The 23,277-nt window shown below is 38.4% G+C and overlaps 1 protein-coding gene across 2 annotated transcripts in view; it reads right to left on the bottom strand.

Moving 5' to 3' along the window:
• LOC128665902 (AP-2 complex subunit alpha-2) overlaps positions 1–23,277 on the bottom strand; it is a 442,402-nt gene that overhangs the window by 278,307 nt on the left and 140,818 nt on the right. For both annotated transcript variants that reach the window (XM_053720151.1, XM_053720152.1), the window contains exons 3-5: positions 10,741–10,883; positions 8,845–9,038; positions 294–423 (exon numbers count right to left, since the gene is read on the bottom strand). In XM_053720151.1, the coding sequence (XP_053576126.1) occupies positions 294–423; positions 8,845–9,038; positions 10,741–10,883 (467 nt within the window). The remainder of the gene's footprint in view (positions 1–293; positions 424–8,844; positions 9,039–10,740; positions 10,884–23,277) is intronic.

The raw sequence follows: 23,277 nt of genomic DNA, 5'->3' as shown, positions 1-23,277 counted from the left end.
CAGAGGCTAAGCTACAAGGTAATTACAGAGGTAAAAATTAAATTAATACAATAGTGTTGTTTATGCAAAACTGGGGGATGGGTAATAAAGGGATTATCTATCTTTTTAAACAATACAATTTTTGGAGTTGACTGTCCCTTTAATGTGCGAGTCTACTTCAGACGTCCAGAAAGGATTTTCACACATTCTTCAGAGGGCAGTGGTTACACATAGCAATATAAAATATGGTTCTTCTACAGTGACCGACTGTTTAGCGCAAGATCGTATTCAAATCCTCTTATCCTTGAGCTTACCAGGTGTTGGTCATTAAGAAGGTGCACCACTCGAGATGTCCACTCAGTAGTAAGCATGAGGTCCGGAGAGGTGCGGTACAGACGCAGCAGGCAGAGGGCGGCACTCTGTTTAACACTGTCCATTGTGTCCCTGACCGACATCAAACAGATGCACATCAGCACTTTAAAATAACTTAGTAATATACCCTGAATTTACAAGAGAATAAGCAGAAGAGGCTTAAGACAGGAAGGATATACAGGAGAGGCAGTGGGTGAACTGAATAATCCTCTGACGTAAAAAGACATTAAAAGGGACAATAAAAACCTTGTAAATTAGAAAAAAAATCTGATATATATATGTATAAATATATAAGATGCTCAAATAACAAAGTATTGCAGTATGCAGTGATACCTTTTTTTATTGGACTAACATAATATTTCAAAGACAAGCTTTCGAGAGTTTTCCTTCCTTCCTCAGGTCTAAAGCAATATTGACCTGACCTGAGGAAGGGAGGAAAACTGTTGAAAGCTTGTCTTTGAAATATTATGTTAGTCCAATAAAAAAAACAGAATTTATGCTTACCTGATAAATTACTTTCTCCAACGGTGTGTCCGGTCCACGGCGTCATCCTTACTTGTGGGATATTCTCTTCCACAACAGGAAATGGCAAAGAGTCCCAGCAAAGCTGGTCACATGATCCCTCCTAGGCTCCGCCCACCCCAGTCATTCGACCGACGGACAGGAGGAAATATATATAGGAGAAACCATATGATACCGTGGTGACTGTAGTTAGAGAAAATAATTCATCAGACCTGATTAAAAAACCAGGGCGGGCCGTGGACCGGACACACCTTTGGAGAAAGTAATTTATCAGGTAAGCATAAATTCTGTTTTCTCCAACATTGGTGTGTCCGGTCCACGGCGTCATCCTTACTTGTGGGAACCAATACCAAAGCTTTAGGACACGGATGAAGGGAGGGAGCAAATCAGGTCACCTAAACGGAAGGCACCACGGCTTGCAAAACCTTTCTCCCAAAAATAGCCTCCGAAGAAGCAAAAGTATCAAATTTGTAAAATTTGGCAAAAGTGTGCAGTGAAGACCAAGTCGCTGCCTTACATATCTGGTCAACAGAAGCCTCGTTCTTGAAGGCCCATGTGGAAGCCACAGCCCTAGTGGAGTGAGCTGTGATTCTTTCAGGAGGCTGCCGTCCGGCAGTCTCATAAGCCAATCGGATAATGCTTTTAAGCCAAAAGGAAAGAGGTAGAAGTCGCTTTTTGACCTCTCCTTTTACCAGAATAAACAACAAACAAGGAAGATGTTTGTCTGAAATCTTTAGTAGCCTCTAAATAGAATTTTAGAGCACGGACTAAGTCCAAATTGTGTAACAAACGTTCCTTCTTTGAAACTGGATTCGGACACAAAGAAGGTACAACTATCTCCTGGTTAATATTTTTGTTGGAAACAACTTTCGGAAGAAAACCAGGCTTAGTACGCAAAACCACCTTATCTGCATGGAACACCAGATAGGGCGGAGAACACTGCAGAGCAGATAACTCTGAAACTCTTCTAGCAGAAGAAATTGCAACCAAAAACAAAACTTTCCAAGATAATAACTTAATATCTACGGAATGTAAAGGTTCAAACGGAACCCCTTGAAGAACTGAAAGAACTAGATTTAAACTCCAGGGAGGAGTCAAAGGTCTATAAACAGGATTGATCCTAACCAGAGCCTGAACAAATGCTTGAATATCTGGCATAGCTGCCAGTCGTTTGTGTAGTAAGACAGATAAAGCAGAAATCTGTCCCTTAAGAGAACTTGCAGATAATCCTTTCTCCAAACCTTCTTGTAGAAAGGATAGAATCTTAGGAATCTTTATCTTGTTCCATGGCAATCCTTTGGATTCACACCAACAGATATATTTTTTCCATATTTTATGGTAAATTTTTCTAGTTACAGGCTTTCTAGCCTGAATCAGAGTATCTATTACAGAATCTGAAAACCCACGCTTTGATAAAATCAAGCGTTCAATCTCCAAGCCGTCAGCTGGAGGGAAACCAGATTCGGATGTTCGAATGGACTTTGAACAAGAAGGTCCTGTCTCAAACGTAGCTTCCATGGTGGAGCCGATGACATATTCACCAGGTCTGCATACCAAGTCCTGCGTGGCCACGCAGGAGCTATCAAGATCACCGAAGCCCTCTCCTGATTGATCCTGGCTACCAGCCTGGGAATGAGAGGAAACGGTGGGAATACATAAGCTAGGTTGAAGGTCCAAGGTGCTACTAGTGCATCTACTAGAGTCGCCTTGGGATCCCTGGATCTGGACCCGTAGCAAGGAACCTTGAAGTTCTGATGAGACACCATCAGATCCATGTCTGGAATGCCCCATAATTGAGTTATTTGGGCAAAGATTTCCGGATGGAGTTCCCACTCCCCCGGATGGAATGTCTGACGACTCAGAAAATCCGCTTCCCAATTTTCCACTCCTGGGATGTGGATTGCAGACAAGTGGCAGGAGTGATCCTCCGCCCATTGAATTATTTTGGTCACTTCTTCCATCGCCAGGGAACTCCTTGTTCCCCCCTGATGATTGATATATGCAACAGTCGTCATGTTGTCTGATTGAAACCTTATGAATTTGGCCTTTGCTAGTTGAGGCCAAGCTTTGAGAGCATTGAATATCGCTCTCAGTTCCAGAATGTTTATCGGGAGAAGAGATTCTTCCCGAGACCATAGACCCTGAGCTTTCAGGGGTTCCCAGACAGCGCCCCAGCCCACCAGGCTGGCGTCGGTCGTGACAATGACCCACTCTGGTCTGCGGAAGCTCATTCCCTGTGACAGATTGTCCAGGGTCAGCCACCAACGGAGTGAATCTCTGGTCTTTTGATCTACTTGAATCGTCGGAGACAAGTCTGTATAATCCCCATTACACTGTCTGAGCATGCACAGTTGTAATGGTCTTAGATGAATTCGTGCAAAGGGAACTATGTCCATTGCTGCAACCATCAATCCTATTACTTCCATGCACTGCGCTATGGAAGGACGAAGAACAGAATGAAGTACTTGACAAGAGCTTAGAAGTTTTGATTTTCTGACCTCTGTCAGAAAAATCCTCATTTCTAAGGAATCTATTATTGTTCCCAAGAAGGGAACTCTTGTTGACGGGGACAGAGAACTTTTTTCTTTGTTCACCTTCCATCCGTGAGATCTGAGAAAGGCTAGGACGATGTCCGTATGAGCCTTTGCTTTTGACAGAGACGACACTTGAATCAGGATGTCGTCCAAGTAAGGTACTACTGCAATGCCCCTTGGTCTTAGAACCGCTAGAAGGGACCCAAGTACCTTTGTGAAAATCCTTGGAGCAGTGGCTAATCCGAATGGAAGTGCCACAAACTGGTAATGCTTGTCCAGAAAAGCGAACCTTAGGAACTGATGATGTTCCTTGTGGATAGGAATATGTAGGTACGCATCCTTTAAAGCCACGGTAGTCATAAATTGATTTTCCTGGATAGTAGGTAGGATCGTTCGAATAGTTTCCATTTTGAACGATGGAAACTTGAGAAATTTGTTTAGGATCTTGAGATCCAAAATTGGTTTGAATGTTCCCTCTTTTTTGGGAACTATGAACAGGTTGGAATAAAAACCCATCCCTTGTTCTCTTATTGGAACTGGATGAATCACTCCCATCTTTAACAGGTCTTCTACACAATGTAAGAATGCCTGTCTTTTTATTTGGTTTGAAGATAATTGAGACCTGTGGAACCTTCCCCTTGGGGGTAGTTCCTTGAATTCCAGGAGATAACCTTGAGAGAGATTTCTAGCTCCCAAGGATCCTGAACATCTCTTGCCCAAGCCTGAGCAAAGAGAGAAAGTCTGCCCCCCACCAGATCCGGTCCCGGATCGGGGGCCATCCCTTCATGCTGTTTTGGTAGCAGTGGTAGGCTTCTTGGCCTGTTTACCCTTGTTCCAGCCTTGCATTGGTCTCCAGGCTGGTTTGGGTTGTGAAGTATTACCCTCTTGCTTAGAGGATGTAGAATTAGAGGCTGGTCCGTTTCTGTGAAAGGGACGAAAATTAGGCTTATTTTTAGCTTTAAAAGACCTATCCTGTGGGAGGGCGTGGCCCTTTCCCCCAGTGATGTCTGAAATAATCTCTTTCAAATCAGGTCCAAATAATGTTTTACCCTTGAAAGGAATGTTAAGCAATTTTGTCTTGGAAGACACATCCGCTGACCAAGACTTTAGCCAAAGCGCTCTGCGCGCCACGATAGCAAACCCTGAATTTTTCGCAGCTAATCTAGCTAATTGCAAAGCGGCATCTAAAATAAAAGAGTTAGCCAATTTAAGTGCTTGAACTCTGTCCATAACCTCCTCATACGAAGATTCTTTATTGAGCGACTTTTCTAGTTCCTCGAACCAGAAACACGCTGCCGTAGTGACAGGAACAATGCATGAAATTGGTTGTAGAAGGTAACCTTGCTGAACAAAAATCTTTTTAAGCAAACCCTCTAATTTTTTATCCATAGGATCTTTGAAAGCACAACTATCTTCGATAGGAATAGTAGTGCGTTTGTTTAGAGTAGAAACCGCCCCCTCGACCTTGGGGACTGTCTGCCATAAGTCCTTTCTGGGGTCGACTATAGGAAATAATTTCTTAAATATAGGGGGGGGACACAAAAGGTATGCCGGGCCTTTCCCACTCTTTATTTACTATGTCCGCCACCCGCTTGGGTATAGGAAAAGCGTCGGGGGGCACCGGAACCTCTAGGAACTTGTCCATCTTACATAACTTCTCTGGAATGACCAAATTGTCACAATCATCCAGAGTAGATAATACCTCCTTAAGCAGTGCGCGGAGATGTTCTAATTTAAATTTAAATGTCACAACATCAGGTTCAGCTTGATGAGAAATCTTTCCTGAATCTGAAATTTCTCCCTCAGACAAAACCTCCCTCATGGCCCCTTCAGATTGGTGTGAGGGTATGACAGAACAATTATCATCAGCGTCCTCTTGCTCTTCAGTGTTTAAAACAGAGCAATCGCGCTTTCTCTGATAAGTAGGCATTTTGGATAAAATATTTGCTATAGAATTATCCATTACAGCCGTTAATTGTTGCATGGTAATAAGTATTGGCGCACTAGATGTACTAGGGGCCTCCTGTGTGGGCAAAACTGGTGTAGACACAGAAGGGGATGATGTAGTATCATGTTTACTCCCCTCATTTGAGGAATCATCTTGGGCAATATCATTATCTGTGGCATTACTGTCCTTACTTTGTTTGGACACTATGGCACAATTATCACATAAATTTAAATGGGGAGACACATTGGCTTTCATACATATAGAACATAGCTTATCTGATGGTACAGACATGTTAAACAGGCTTAAACTTGTCAACAAAGCACAAAAAACGTTTTAAAATAAAACCGTTACTGTCACTTTAAATTTCAAACTGAAAACACTTTATTACTGAATATGTGAAAAAATATGAAGGAATTGTTCAAAAAATTTCACCACAGTGTCTTAAAGCATTAAAAGTATTGCACACCAAATTTCAGAGCTTTAACCCTTAAAATAACGGAACCGGAGCCGTTTTTACATTTAACCCCTATACAGTCCCAGCTATATGCTTTGCTGAGACCCAACCAAGCCCAGAGGGGAATACGATACCAAATGATGCCTTCTATAAGCTTTTTCAGTGATTCTTAGCTCCTCACACATGCATCTGCATGCCTTGCTCTCCAAAAACAACTGCGCATTAGTGGCGCGAAAATGAGGCTCTGTCTATAACTAGAAAAGGCCCCCATCTGAAAAAGGTGTCCAACACAGTGCCTGCCGTTTTTCTAAACAATCCCCAAGATTATAATAACCATTAATAGTTAGAATCTGCATAATATGCCTAGTAAAACAATCGTTTTAGCCCAGAAAAAATGTCTACCAGTTTTTTAAGCCCTTTTGAAGCCCTTTATTCTTTTATGTTTAACTAAGAAAATGGCTTACCGGTCCCCGTGAGGGGAAATGACAGCCTTCCAGCATTACATGGTCTTGTTAGAAATATGGCTAGTCATACCTTAAGCAGAAAAGTCTGCTAACTGTTTCCCCCAACTGAAGTTACTTAATCTCAACAGTCCTGTGTGGAAACAGCAATCGATTTTAGTAACTTCTGCTAAAATCATCTTCCTCTTACAAACAGAAATCTTCATCCTTTTTCTGTTTCAGAGTAAATAGTACATACCAGCACTATTTTAAAATAACAAACACTTGATAGAAGAATAAAAACTACATTTAAACACCAAAAAAACTCTTAACCATCTCCGTGGAGATGTTGCCTGTGCAACGGCAAAGAGAATGACTGGGGTGGGCGGAGCCTAGGAGGGATCATGTGACCAGCTTTGCTGGGACTCTTTGCCATTTCCTGTTGGGGAAGAGAATATCCCACAAGTAAGGATGACGCCGTGGACCAGACACACCAATGTTGGAGAAAAGGTATCACTGCATACTGCAATACTTTGTTATTTGAGCATCTCATCTACTGGACTAAAACGGCTAATCCAATCTTCACTACTATAAATATATATATATACATATACACACACACAAGGAAGGGGACTACACATCCCATGACCCTGCAACATGCTCAGCCCTGGGTGCCACTGGCACTCACAGGAAGCTGTGCTGTCCCCAGAGTCCCACTGGCTAAATGGGACAAGCCCAGGTACCACGTCAAGGTCTCTCCCAAAACCTGGGTCCCTAATACAGCCATACAAATGCAAGCTCTCAATCCAACAAACTGGGAACAAGTGAAGGGTGCACAGGCTTATGTAATCACCCTAGACATATACAAAACACAGAAGGGGACTGCACTCTCCAACTGGACTGGACAAGTGAGTGCTGGACTTTCTCTGTGTGTTGTATTTATTTATTTTGTAGTTTCCCTATGGGCCTTGCACCCAGACTGGTCTGGGGTTAACTGCCTGGGACTCTGGGGACAGCACAGCTTCCTGTGAGTGCTATTGAGCACCCAGGGCTGAGCATGTTGCATGGTCATGGGATGTGTACCCAGTCCAGTCTGAGAGTGCAGTCCCCTTCCGTGTTTTGTAGATGTCTAGGGTGAATGCATAAGATCAATCTGTTTCTTTGCTATAGGAATAACATTTCAAGTACACATTTTTAAAACAAAATTAGATTTATTGTTTGCTACATTTGCTTTTCAAGAGACAAACACCACTTGCTTTATTTGGAGGAGCTAATCCAGGTTTGACTCTGCAGACAGATAGTCATATTGTTAGTATAAAGTGCTTTGTGTTGCAGTTACTTGCTAAAGCCAATTATGGAACGATATGTAGCGCTGTTAGCCTTCAAAAGTCTGCAGTGAGCTTTTTCCAGATCTGAGAATTAGAAAAGCTACAATTTAAAAAAAAAAAAAAAATGGGAAAGGGGGCAATATAAACAAGTATATTGCAAAGTTGTTTAACTAAACTAAACCTTTTATTCTAAAATCTCAAGGTTTTTATGGTCCTATTCAGACACAAATTGAGAGCTACACCAAAGAAGCAGTCACTTAAATTCCCATAAATTCCATCCATCATCAGCTGGTGACAGTTATGATTATAAGGTGGGTAGGAAGGTTTTACATTAGTGGCCTTTTTTGTCCCAAGATACACATCAAAAGTACCAGAACTATTCTATTAAACGATAATATGTAACTTGTCCCAATGACGGTGTGGCCATTACATCTAATTTGCAAATCCTAGGAACCAGCTTCTACTCACTTCTTATTAATATTGAAAAGAATTTGCTGCTTACAAATAAATTTTAATAGGAACATTCCATTGGAACACTAGTGGGTTAAGCTTAATGGGACATTAAACTTAAAATATAATTCCCCATAAGAGGTTTAACTATGGATAGTGGGTGGGGACCTTGCAATGCACATTTTATTTATTTATTAATTCCCCTGATATTTCTGCATTTTACACCTGAAAACTGTATTTTTGTCCACAGCTGCAGAGAGGCTGGAGAACATTATATGGAATTTGCAACCTTGACAATCTTAGAGAACTTATCTATTTCAGTGCTTAATTGGTCAAAGCAAACAAGATAAGATAAATCACATTATGCATGTGTATATATATATATATATATATATATACACGCACACATATATATATATATATATATACACACACACACACATATATATATATATATACACACACACACACACACACACACACACACACACACAAATATGGATAGGAATCTCCTTTAAATGATTTGAATATATTTTTTTTTTTCATGGAAACAGTTTCACTTTAACAGTGTCTAAAAAAGAATAGGTGTACCAGTTACTGTATTATATACATATACTTTCAAGTAACAAACTTTTATACGACATGTGCCATACCAGAAGAACACCGTGCTTAAGAATGCAGTGTCACAAGTCTCTACCACTAATTGGATTAGCTGTGCACAAAGGAAAAGGAGCAATAAAACTGGAATGTCATCAGCAGTGAGCACACTAGCAGAGGAATGTAAACGGTAGCTATGGTAAACCTCCTTAAATCTTACCCGGCAACCAGAACTCTTGGGATCTCTCCAGCAAAAGCCTCTGCCATCTCTCTGCTGCCCACATTAGCAATGCAGTGAAGGGCCAGGTTCATAAACGTAGGATTGCGGCTGGATAGGTCATTCTTGATGGCGTTGTTAATTAGCCGAATTAGTTCACTGTTTGAGTTCACCAGAACAGAAATAAAGAGATAACCCTGCAAGAGCATGAAGACAGCAGATCTTTAAACAATATTCACATAGAACACACAATTTTAAACAACATACCTATCTAAAATACTTTGTTCTCTTGATATCCTTTGTTGAAAAGCATACCAAGGTATGATTAGAAGCAGCAATGCACTACTGGGGCTAGCTGCTAATTGGTGGCTGCACATAGACACCCCACGTGTCATTGGCTCACCTGATGTGTTTATCTAGCTCCCATTGTTGCTTCTTTAACAAAGGATATCAAGAGAATAAAACACACTTGGTAATAGAAGTAAATGGGGAAAATTGTATGCTGTATCGCACTGGTTTCCTCCCTAACAGGCCAGATTTTGATGATATCTGAACCGGAGCACAGGTAAAATAATCAGCTGATTAGTGAACATCCAAGGTAATCCTGAAAACCTGGCCTGTTTGGGAGGCCTGAAAAAGATTTGAAAACCAGTGATCGATGTGAAAAATGAACATTTGGGGCTTGATGTCTATTTAACAGTAAAGCAACATAAGAAAGATATTTAAAAGCTGTGACTTCTATAGAGCTGCTTCACAAAACGCCACTGAATATGCAAAGAAAGAAAAGAGAAGAAAACGGGGAAAGGCACAAAGTGGTTATTAATATTATTCATTTCTGCATCACTTATAAATTGTTGTTAGTAGACAAAAAACAGCCATTAAAAACGGAAGAAACACAGTTATTTCTAATGCATTATATGGATAACAACAGACCTCAAATAAACAAAGGGACACTAAACCCACATTTTGCCTTTAATGATTCAGATAGAGCAGCAATAACTTTCTAATTTACTCCTATTATTTTTTCTTTGTTCTCTTACTATCTTTATTTGAAAAGCAGGAATCTTATTAGCCGGCCCATTTTTGGTTCAGCACCTTGGTAGCGCTTGCTGACTGGTGTCTAAATGGGCTGGCTCCTAAGCTTAGAATCCTGCTTTTTCAAATAAAGATAGCAAGATAACAAAGAACATTTGATAGCAGAAGTAAATTAGAACGTTGATTAAAATTGCATGCCCTACCTGAATCATGAAAAATAAAATTGGGTTTAGTGTCCCTTTAACTCTGGTGGTCAGTAGATCATCTAAAGAAACAGAGGAAAAAAATGAAGTAAACAAAGTGATCTTTAAAGGGCCATAATAGCCAAATGTTTAAACACTTGAAAGTGATGCAGTATAGCTGTAAAAAGCCGACTAGAAAATATCACCTGAACATCTCTATGTAAAAAAGAAAGATATTTTACCTCAAAAGTTCCTCAGTAGCCACCTCCCATTGTAAAGGATTTCTAAGCAGCATTTTACTGTGTCTGTCCTGGGACAGCTGAAAGGATGAGCCTCGTGAACTCTCATATTATTTCACCAATCAGGTAAAGGAAGCTTACTATGAAATCTCATGAGATCACAGTAAAAGAGTTCATGACCTCGGCACTGTTGATGCCGATTGGCTGCTGTTCATTTCTTCATTTTTTTACCTGCAGCTGGGAGCAGCTGAGTATAACTTTTTACACAGAACTTACTCTGCTGAGCTGAGGAGATTGTGAGGTAAAATATCTTCCTTTTTTACATAGAGATGCTCAGGTGATATTTTCCTGTCAGCTTTTTACAGTTATACAGCATCAGTTTCAAGTGATTTAGCATATGAGTATCATGTCCCTTTAACTGAGGAGAATCAGTGGCGACTCACAATTTGCTTCTCTGTGTACTTGTTGGAGCTCAGCAGATTCACCGCCTCCATATGACCAAAGTCAATATCATGGCCAAGCAGGAAGATAAATAGCAGCTTGCAGACATATTTCTTCTTGCTGTAACCGTCCAAAGCTTTGTCTCCTGAAGCAGAAGACAACACAAATAAGAAAATGCATATCTATAAACAGACTATACCTGAACACCCATGTGTCACGTGCAAATACAGTCGGAAGGACATTAAAGGGACATTTACAGTATTAACTAACCTAAGTTTCTAAACATATAATGCTTTCTGTTTTAACCCCCATTAACCCCTTCAATTCAGGCATAGTTTTGTTTGCAGCAAGCTCCCACCTGGGCATTTCCAAATACGGAAGATGCTATCCAGGTGATAGCTTCTGCAGAATGTACTCGTGCACGGTAGGGGGCAGTGTCACATGGCACCTGACTAAAGCAGTGCACAGTATAATGCTGAAGCTTCCACAAAGCATGTGACATTATCCCCATGGAAACGAGCAACCACTCTTGGCAACAAACAATAGCAGTACCTGCTGTCCCTCCTCAACCCCCCTTGCTTGCATAAGTAATTATCCTCACATTTGTTATTTGATAGGACAAGGTTTGGACTAGGACACTGATAAAGGGGGGTGGAGCAGGCTACACTTTGCAACACTAAAGTGTAAGTAATTTTGCAATTTTTTGGAAATTTTATTAAAATACTTAAAGGGACACTGAACCCAATTTTTTTCTTTTGTGATTCAGATAGAGCATGCAATTTTAAACAACTTTCTAATTTACTCATATTATCAATTTTTCTTCATTCTCTTGCTTTCTTTATTTGAAAAAGACATCTAAGCTATTTTTTTGGTTCAGTACCATGGAAAGCACTTGTTTATCGGTAGGTGAATTTATTCACCAATCAGCAAGAACAACACAGTGTGTTCACCATAAATGGGCCGGCATCTAAACTTACATTCTTGCATTTCAAATAAAGATACCAAGAGAATGAAAATAATTTGAATATAGGAGTAAATTAGAAAGTTGCTTAAAATTGCATGCTCTATCTGAATCATGATAGAAAAAAGTTGGGTTCAGTGTCCCTTTAAACTTTTTTTTTTACACTTTTTATTTCACATACTGTTTTTTTTTATTATTTTTTTTTTTCATAGATTTTATTTTTTTATACAAAGCAGTGTCATTCAAGATGATGATTGAATTACAATGTCCATAACATAGAAGCGGACAAGTTTGGCGGACATAGTGGAATATTGATAAAAGTATTGCAGGTTATATATTGTTTTGCCAAATATTTTTATTGTCGCCAAAGTTGCAGTGTATCATGCTTACATTAATCATTAGTACATGTGGAACTTTTCAACAAAGAGAAAAAACAAAAACCATTTGAAGAAAAAAACTGAAAATCACAAATACATAACATTGTGAGATATTTAAATAATAACTTATAATTGAACGTAAACATCTCCTCCATACATTGGTTTACTATATCAACTATTGTATGTAATATATACTATTCAGTAATATCAGCATAACCTCGGGCTATTAGACTTAAAATGAGGAAAGATATAGGTGGATTGTGAGGTCATGAATACTTTATGTCTGAATGTGAAGCAATTCTGCTATTCCTAAATACATGTCTAGGTGGCCTGCTATTTAATTAAGGAGTTTTTCCAGGGAGAATGTGGAGCGGACCTGTTGTTGCCATTCTTGTAATGAGAGTGTTGTCGTTTTCCAGTGCCTGAGGATAACTTGTTTAGCACTGTTTAAAAGAATTGTTAATGCATTATTTTGTGTCACTAGTAGTGGAAAGAAATGTTCCCGATTGAAATGCCTTTAATGAGTATATTGTTTCTTATGTGAGAGGCTAAGACTTCCATTGCCAGAATCAAAAGCAATGAGGACAAGGGGCAGCCTTGTCATGTACCATTTCTTATTGAAAAGATTGAGCATATTGTATTGTTAAATGTAATGGTCACAGTAGGGTTTGTGTACAACACAAAAATAAAATTGATAAATAATTGTCTGAACCGAAATGGGATAATGTGGAACACAAGAAACACCAGTCTAGCCTATCAAAGGCCTTTTCTGCGTTCATGGCCATGAATACTGCCTTTATATTCTCTTGTTTTGCATATTCTATGAGTTGTATGATTTTGTTGGTGTTGTCACAGGCTTCTCTCCTGGGTACAAAACCAACTTGGTTTAGATGGATAAGTTGTGGCAAGAACTTATTGACTCTAGTGGCTAGAAGTTTGGCATATATTTTAATATCCAAATTTAATAGCGAAATTGGGCAAAAAGTGGCCGGGTTATCTGGTGATTTCCCAAGTTTGGGAAGGACTGTGATTCTGGCTTCCAGCATAGCTGGAGGAATAGTTTTGCCATTGTCTATATGGCCAAAGATGGATAATAGATGAGGGCATAGGATATTTCCAAATGTTTTAAAGTATTTTGCTTTTTGCTGAGAAGCCGACGGAACCTGGTCTCTTTCTTGTTTTCAGATACTTAAATTACTTCTAACAGCTCTTCCCTAGTTATAGGTTGATCTAACTGGTCTGTCATTTCTTGGGCTAAGAATGGTAGCCCGTCCCCCTGTATATATTTTTGACATTGGTCGGTGAAATTTGGGTCAGCATGTCTGTTGGGTAGGTTGTATAGTGTCTTATAATAGTCAGTGAAGGTTTGTACAATTTCATTAGTGATGCTACCATTTGGGTGGTTTAGTTTTTGTATTAATGTGGAAAGTTTTTCTTTCTAAGAGCTTGCGCCAGGAGCTTACCAGCTTTATTGCTTTCCATGAAGAATTTTCTGTTTAGGTGTAGATTATGTTGTTGTGCTTGTTGGTGGAGTAAGCCTTGTAGAGAAGCATTAGTGTTTGTAAGTTGGAGAAGAATTTGTTCATCTGTAGGGTGAAGTTTATGTTGGTGTTCTAGCTTGGATAGTAAAGCAGATAATTGATTGTATTTATCTTTTCTTGTTTGAGTAATTGTGATTTTGAATTAATAAAGTGGCCTCTTACATAACTTTTATGAGTTTCCCAGACAGTATATGGGTTCAGATCATGTGTATTGTTTAGGGTCAACAATTCTGACTATGATTCTGATATGGCTTTCACTGTATTTGGATTTGACAGTAATAAATCATTTAGACGCCAGAGGAAGGGCGAGTTTGGTTTAGTAGGTCAAGACAGACAGGGTTAGGGTTACTGCTGAGTGGTCTGACCATGCATTATGACTAATGTTGGAGTGTGTAACATATTGTAAACCAGTCTGATCTGTGAAAAAGTAGTCTAGGCGTGAATATGTTTTGTTTGGGTTAGAGAAAAAGGAATAATCTCGTAATGTTGGAGGAGATCTGAAAAAAATTGCTAAATGTATTTGAGGTTTTTTGTGGAATGTGGGAGGTTGAAGTGAATGAATCCATTGGGGGGTTAAAGGGGAGATTAAAGTCTCCACCAATAATAATGATACCTTTAGTAAAATCAACTAGTTTGTTATGTAGTGTTTTAAAGTATTTTGCCTGCGTTTGCGTTGGTGCGTAAATATTGATAATTGTTACCAAGCTGCCATAAAGTATACTTTGTAACGCTAAATACCTGCCTTCTTTATCCCGATCAACCCTCTGTTCCTGAAAAGGGATCCTTCTTTTTTTAAAATACTCACTCCATTTGTCTTGAATTGTATGTACTGTGATAATGTGGGGTATAAAGGGCTAAAGTATCTGGGTTCCACATTTGGCCTGAAATGGGTTTCTTGGAGGAGTATATCAGCATTTTTATTGTTTACGTCAACTAGAGCTGTCATTCTTTTTTGTGGGGAATTAAAACTTTTAACATGTATGCATGATGTCGGTGAATCTAACCAATAAGCAGGAGATGTGAATATTTAAAAAAAATAAAATACATGAACAAACATAAAAAGTTTAAACCTTTTAAACATTGCAGACGTTATGCTATTTCTAGAATCCCTGTAGGTACATCTGCACCAAGAACATATTATTATAGTATATTTAACATATGAAAGCATATTCAAGGGTACTATCACAGCATGGGGGGGGGGGGAATGAGGGTTTGAGGTGGAACTTATGTCCATTTTAACCATTGGTTTTCAGGCTTGTAAAGTACGGTGCCATGAGAAAAATATATAAAGTAACGGATTATAACATACCGCTATCTTAATATTTAAAATTTCTGATTTAAAGTGAATGTCAATTTTGATGAATTAGTGCCTGTTTTTTAATAATCCTATTAAAAACAAGGGCACTTTAATTCATCAAAATTGACATTTCACTCGTTTTCTTCAAAAACGTACCTTTTAATCCTGGCAGCCGCTCCGGCACTTCCTCCGCAAGTCGTCTTAGCGGGTCCAAAATGATGAATCCTGATTCCTTGAATCACAGCATTGCATCAGGCCAAGATAACCCTGGGTGGGAAGCCGTGATTGAAGGAAGCAGGATTCATCATTTCTGACGTCTGCAGAGGCTTTCGAAGGCCGGGGGAAATTGCTAGAGTGGCTGCCAGGAATAAAAGGTGCGTTCTTGAAGAAAACAAGTGAAATGGCAATTTTGATGAATTAAAGTGCCCTTGTTTTTAATAGGATTATTAAAAACCAGCACTAATTCATCAAAATTGACATTCACTTTAACAGTAAGAAACCTTAAATTGTGAGTCAGGAGGGTAGCATAAGTATGTGACAGGCAGTCTGTCGTTTTTCCCAATTGTTAAGTATGGTCGAAAGGTATTGTATAAGTTGAAAAAGTAAAAGGGAAGCGATATACCGTTTACTGTCCTGTTTTGGGCTAGTCGAGCTGGATGCGGCTGAGGATGGGTTAATGCTGGGGGAACTTTGTATGTCCTTGTCAGCAGTAGTTGATGGTAACGATTTCCCCTTCTTTTTTGGAGGGATTGTCTCCCAGCTCCATTTTGACTTTTCAGGGGGGAATTTGGCTGCATGTGGAGTGGTGTTCAATGTTGAAGGTTGGTTTGGTGCTTCCAGACCCAAAGATTTGCAGAAGGTGTTGATTTCTAAGGCGTCGACACAGATGGTGTCTGTTTTTGTGGATAACTGCAAAGTAGAAGGGGAATCCCCATCTACATGGCATTCTTTTATTTCTTAGCATCGTTGTCAAAGGAGACAGCTCTTTTCTCTTTTGGAGTGTGCATTGAGATAAGTCTGCGTAGAACTGTAGTATAGAGTCACTAAATCTAACAGGCTAATTCTTTCTAGAAGCCGTCATCAATTCTTCCTTCACTATAAAATGTTTGAATTTTATAATGTCACTGGGTGGTGCACTCTCTGGAGGTTTAGGTCGTAGTGCTCAGAGAGCACAGTCCTAAGCTATATTGCTTGCTGTAGGTGTACCCAGTAAAAGCACAAACAGAGCAGGTAGGTAGACTGGGAGTTCTTTACGGAGAAATTATTCGTGGGCTCCTCTTATTCTGATAATTTTCCTGCAGCTTGTTTTCTATATCCTCCATTTTGTCTTGCAACAAGGAGATTATATCAGACTGCTGTTCTATGATGCGTGGAAGATATTTCTTCAGAAACCAGTTCTCCCTGATGTCAGGGTATGGCTGAGTGGCAATGGATATCACATAATTCAATATCTCATCTAGCTAATATCTACTATGAATTGATTTAGCTGCATTGTTAACACACACTGGAATGGGGAATATCAACCCCTCCCTTTTATTCTCAACTACAGACTTGTAGAACAAAATAAATAGACAGGACTTCTAAAAAGAACAAACATTGGTCCCAAACTATAAGAGATAAGGTCACATCTCAAGAGCCTTTGATCAGTCTCAGAAGAGAGGTAATTTCTAATGAATTATTGTTGTATAGCCTTCCCAGATTGAAATCTCTAAATTAATTTAGCCTAAGAAATTAATTACTTAGATCACAGGAACCCCTGTGGATAAACAGACATGTCGTCTGAGATGGGTCCTTTGAGGCTTAAGTGTATGCAAAGAACCACCTATTTTTACAGAGGGAAATAACTGTTTACACTGAGGTGTAAATTGCCCCTGAACCTCAGATACACATAGGCATCTGGGCTCATGTTACAGCTAACATATAAATTGAAGGGCTAAGAATCAAGATTTCAAAATATTGTAACCTATGTACTTTTGATAAATTATCTACATAGTTCTTAGATAAATATATACCTCAGTATTGTATAAACATGTATATAATTGTGGATCTGAGATGAAAAGCCTGACAGTATTAGATAAATATTTGCTAAATTTAATAAGTAGCTATACAGTCAATTTAAAATGTCCAACTTGTTTCAAAATTGCTAACATATTCTTATATATTTCAGGCATCTAATAAGTACATATATAATTGGTGCTGTAAATAATATCATATGTTTCTAGACACTCAGCAAGAGATATACAGATATGCAATATTTATATTAATATGGGATAGTACTCCAATATAGATAGAATTATGTGAAACTACATCTGATTGCTGATCTCAAGGTCTGTATGTGATATTAAGATGATAACAGAGAAAGTAATTGAGTCCACAATGAAGGTATTATAATCCTTTAAAAATCATATTTTCTATGAAAAGATTTAAAACGCATTTTTAAGATATTATAAGTGGAGTATATTTATGTTTAATCTTGAAATACTCAGGGTAAATAGTATAAAATAACCTCATCTATATTAAACATGTAAGTTATTAATGCTGGAAACTAAAGTGTATTTAATAAACATTTTAAGATTAGACAGACTGTTAGCAGTATTGAAAATGAAATTGTTTTGTCTTTGTCTGCTGCCCCCGACGGCCTAAATCCAGTATTACAACCAAAAGGCATTTGTCTGTTAAAAATGGCATCTCCCAGTAGCCAATCACAGAAGAGTTTGTATCCAAATCTATTGAATGATTAAGAAATTTGGAGGAGTTTTGGCTCAGACAAAAACTCCCTGCAAACGGAAAAACTTGGCTGAAATTTTTTTCTTGGTGACTATTGCAATCCTGCTTGCTGCCATTTTTGCTTATAGAGAGACCAGTGTGCAAACACAGTTTTCTGTAAGACAAATACGTTGGGACACTCTTTGTGGATAAGAGACTATCAAGATCTCTTACAAATGTGCATAATTCTCCTAAAACATATGACGATAGACATATTTGGATATTGACTGAATTCTCAAACTGGTGATATTATAAAGTATAAGCAACTGTATATTTAATATTTTAAATCAAAGATATTCTAAAGCTTTAGTTAGATTGTAGTAAGTATACTAGTATTACATATTAATGTTTAGAAATAATTTTGTATTTTAAATATAAATTACAGTTATTGCTATATATATATTAGAATTTGCCTTATTATAGCTAAATAAGAGGTCATTTCAGGTCAGACATATTGGCATAAAAATTGGCTGTTTGCATTAATAATATATACAATTTCTGATATTTTTAATTGAAGCTATATAAAATCATTTGTGGGCTAAAATAACTTAATTATTAAGATTTGTGTGAAGTATCTTGGTATATTGTTTATCTAAACACTGAAGTTAGCGGTACATATTCTGGTATTTTATTGCGGTATTTTAATGCGATTCATTGTGAGTAAGGTTAATTTTAAAAAGGTATATATTGTTTTTATGATCTTTGTAAAGAATATTATAACAGCATGTGTGTATAGTCGATTCATAATCTAGTCTCTTTTCTATATAAATATATTTATAATCTCAAGAATTTAGGAATAAATATTCATTTCAATTGTTTCATATATACATTTTTATTGGAGGTTATTTTAAAGAATAATATAAATAAATTATATTTATTACCTGGTATATACTGACACTGATCTTCTAATGCTTCCACCCTGAAACCCAGTGTGTGAACATCCTGTTTTAACACTGCCAATTCTTCTCTTAAAAAGCTCCTGATGGTATCTGCTATATCTTTAGTAGAAGCCAGGGAAGAAAGAATGTGTGTTGAGATCTGTGTTAATCCAGGGGAGCTGGGTTCCACATTTTCCACAACCAGATTGGAAACACTAACTTCATCTGTAGTAAGGCTAGATGGGCCTTGTTGATGATCCATTGTTTTAAAATAAGAACTCACAGAGTTTCCTTTAGGTACCATCAATTTAATGGATTTAGCCAGTTTGACATTTTTTCTAGTAGCCATTGCGATGGGGTATAATACCTGTGTAGTAACGTCAGTGCACTTTAATATTATATTAAGGCCGAGTGTTCTTTTATAGTGTCTCGCCAGTGAAAAGAGTGAGCTGCAAATTGCAGCCATTATATATTATTGTTATTTTGTTTATTCCCGTCTCTTCTAGGTTCATGTAAGGGTTTGCTGTTTTAATATGCCTGAGGCTAAGAGCAGGGTCTGTGCTAAGTGAGCCGCAGGTGTGTGGTGGAGAACACTTAAAGGGACACTGAACCCAAATTTTTTCTTTCATGATTTAGATAGACCATGCAATTTTAAGCCACTTTCTAATTTATTCATATTATCAATTTTTCTTTGTTCTCTTGCTATCTTTATTTTAAAAAGACGACATTTAAAGGGACAGTAAACCTTAAAAATAATGTTATATAATTCTGCACATAGTGCAGAATAATAACATTATTTAAGTGCTATAGTTCTAATAGCCTTTTTTCTCTTTAAATATGTAAAAATTACGGTGCTTTTACAGACCCGCTCTCTGCTCTCTGCTGAGCGGGTCTGTAATATTTAGTCAGCGCATCAGGCCAGCTGTATAGTCACAGCCCGGCCCGACCGCGCCATAGCACTAAGTGATGCTCGCTCCTGTCACAGGAGCGAGCTGCACTTAGTCTTATGGCGCGGTCAGGCCGGCCTGTGACTATACAGCTGGCCCGATGCGCTGACTAAATATTACAGACCCGCTCAGCAGAGAGCGGGTCTGTAAAAGCACCGTCATTTTTACATATTTAAAGAGAAAAAAGGCTATTAGAACTATAGCACTTAAATAATGTTATATAATTCTGCACTATGTGCAGAATTATATAACATTATTTTTAAGGTTTACTGTCCCTTTAAGCTTTTTTTTTATTCAGAACTCTGGACAGCATTTTTTTATTGGTAGATGAAGTTTATCCACCAATCAGCAAGAACAACCCAGGCTGATCACCAAAAATGGGCCGGCATCTAAACTTACTTTCTTGCATTTCAAATAAAGATACCAAGAGAATGAAGAAAATGTGATAATAGGAGTAAATTAGAAAGTTGCTTAAAATGCCATGCTCTATCTGAATCACGAAAGAAAAAATTTGGGTACAGTGTCCCTTTAAAGAATTTTGAAGGATGGAGGACTCCAGTTGACGCCGGCAGCTGTCGTTGCGGCATACAAATTCCCTGTCTGATCCGCCTCCGTCTGGGCACAGATTCGCTGTTTTAGCCCATTGCCAGCGAAGGTCTGTGGCCGCAGTGAGTACTCTGAGAGGTAGGAGTGAGTGGTGGTCTGTGTAGACACTCAGTCTGACCTGCAGCGGTTTGAGGATTGCGCTGTGTTTAACAAGATCCGGTGAGGGCCTCCTCCACGTGTGCTGCGGTCTAAGTAAACTCGGCTGCAGTGGGAGTTAGCAAATGTTGTTAGGATAGATTTTACCATCTACGGTTTTCGGGTCTCATGGCTGTCCTAATCTGCTATATTGCAAGCAGGTATTGCCCCAGTTTTCCAATTTGTCAGGATGTATATCCCCTTGCCGGAGGCCCGGAGCTTCAGGTTTAAGTTGCCATCTTGGCTACGACCGGCTCCGCCCCCCTTCACATACTGTTTTACCTTAGTTGACCCTTTTATAATATGCACATATCTCAAAATGTTTTATGGCACTTTAAACACTAAATACATTTTATAAGCATTGTAGTCATGGGTGTCACCATATTGAAATCTAGCTTTCACTGCATTCCACTACTGACCTGTTTGCACTTGCACATACACACACACACACACACATATATATATATATATATATATATATATATATATTTCATACCTACTTGGATCAAATTTAAAGGGACAGTCAACACGCGATACAACTTAATCCCATACCTTAGATTCACAAAAAAAGATGCGCCTGCACCGCATCCCATGTTCAATACCACTAACGTTATATGCGTAATCCTCCAAAGCACATAGTTTTATCCTGTAGATATGGCAGCAAAACACCTCCCCCTCCGTCCCCTTCTCTATTGAATTCCATGCTCGTTCACGGTGATGCCTTTTTTTTTTATGCGCATGCGCATTATAATTTATGTCCGCTCGCAAGCAGAAATAGAAAGTGCAGCTGTAAATCACCGTGAACGCGTGTAAAGAATCCAACCGAGGATTGGATTCTGATTGGCGGATGCCTTTAAAATGAAACTTACTACGTAATGGTGGGGGGAGTTTGGCGGCCATATCTAAAGGAGAAAATCGTAAGTGCTTTGGACGATTACACATATAACGTTAGAGGTAATTAACATGGGATGCGGTGCAGGCGCATCTTCTTTTGTGGATCTAAGGTATCGGATTAGGTTGTGTCGGGTGTTGACTGTCCCTTTAAGGGACATGAAACCCAAAAATGTTTCATGATTCCAATAATAAACAATTTTTAAAAAAAGTTTCCATTTTACGTCTATTATCAAGTTGACTTTGTTCTCTTGGTATTCTTTGTTGAAAGGTGGGTAGGTAGGTTTAGGAGCACTATATGACAACAGTTTTGCACTAGGTGACAGCATTTGCTATACTGTAGTGCTTCACACACGTGCATGCTACTTACCTAGGTACAGACATCATGGAAAGTATTGGTACCCTTGCAGTTTTTAAGGAAAACGCACAATTTTCTCTGAACTGAGTAAAAAAAAAAAAAATCACAAACGTATTTGGTATCCACATTCCTTATTTCAAATGTAATAGAACAGAAACGTTATAATTGATTGATGATAAACAGTAAGACAAATGAGAATGGCAGGGACAAAAATATTGGTACTAAACCTAATATTTAGTAGCACAGCCTTTGGAGACAATAACTGCAATCAAGTTTTTTCTATAGCTCGGAATAACATGTCTACACTTTCTGACTTTTGCCCCACTCTTCTTGAGCAAACTGCTCCAGATCTCTTAGGTTTGATGGGCGCCTTTTCCCAAATGGGAGTTTCAGCTCTTTCCACAGATGTTAGATGGACTCATAAAAGGCTACTTAGAACGGTCCAACGTTTTCTTCTCTTTCATTTTTGGGTGCTTTTGGGAGGTATGTTTTAGGGTATTATCCTGCAGGAGGACCCATGACCAGTGACTCAGACACAGCTTTCTGACACTGGGCAGTACGTTTAGCTCCATAATGCCTTGATAGTCGTCTGATTTCTCAGGCCATGCACAGATTCTAGACACTAAGTGTCAGAGGACGCAAAGCAACCCTAAAACATTACTGAGCCTCCTCCATGTTTCACGGTAGAGATGGTGTTCTCTTCTTTAAAATCTTATTTTTTCTTTCTGTAAACATGGAATTGTGATTTGCCAAAAAGCTTTTCTTTTTCGTTTGTCCAAAGGACATTGTCCCCGAAGGACTGTGGTTTGTCAACATGCATTTTGTCAAACTTTGCGTTTCTCTCTTAAAATGCAAGGTTACCAATACTTTAAAATGCCAGGGTACCAATACTTTAAAATGCCAGGGTACCAATACTTTAAAATGCCAGGGTACCAATACTTTAAAATGCAAGGTTACCAATACTTTAAAATGCAAGGTTACCAATACTTTAAAATGCCAGGGTACCAATACTTTTAGCCACTTCTGCATTATCTTTAACAAAAGAATACCAAGAGAACACATTTAAACACAGAAGTCAATTTTAAACTTGTATGCTATAGGAATCATGAAAGAAAAACTGGGGGTTTATGTCCCATTAAGTCTTGGCTCCAATGTTTAACATCAGATTAAATTACAGGACAGTTACAAACTCAAGAGGGAATGGACAAAGAAATAACTTCAATATGAACCAACCAGAACACAATTCCATTCATTTACTATGATACAAAACAGATGGTAGCAGATATAAATTGCAATCATTTACTACAGTCTTCTCCCTTAAAGGAACAATCTGCTCCAGAATTGTTATTGTTTAAAAGGATAGATAATCCCTTAATTACCCATTCCCCAGTTTTGCCTAACCAACACTATTATATTAATATGTTTTACCTTATATATAAGCCTTTGCAGACTCCCTCAATATCGCTGTGCTTTTTAGTGATGGTTCCTGCATAACTCCACAGGAGTGAGCACAGTGTTAGCTATATATGGCGCACATGAACTAGCGCATTCTGGCTGTAAAAAAATAATAAAATGCACTAAGATAACAGGCGACCTTTAGGGGCTTACAAACAGGCAGAGATTTAGAGGTTATAACGTATATTAATATAACAATGTTGGTTGTGCAAAGCTTGAGAATGGGTCATAAAATTATCTATCTTTTTAAACAATAAAAAAAAAAAAATCAAAGTACATGGTCTCTTTAAATAAAGAAAGCATCCAATTTACTTCTATTATCAAACG

The sequence above is a fragment of the Bombina bombina genome, chromosome 7 (genome assembly GCF_027579735.1).
Source record: "Bombina bombina isolate aBomBom1 chromosome 7, aBomBom1.pri, whole genome shotgun sequence".
In the NCBI taxonomy this organism is placed as follows: Eukaryota; Metazoa; Chordata; class Amphibia; order Anura; family Bombinatoridae; genus Bombina; species Bombina bombina.
This window is presented reverse-complemented; position numbering and strand designations above follow the sequence as displayed.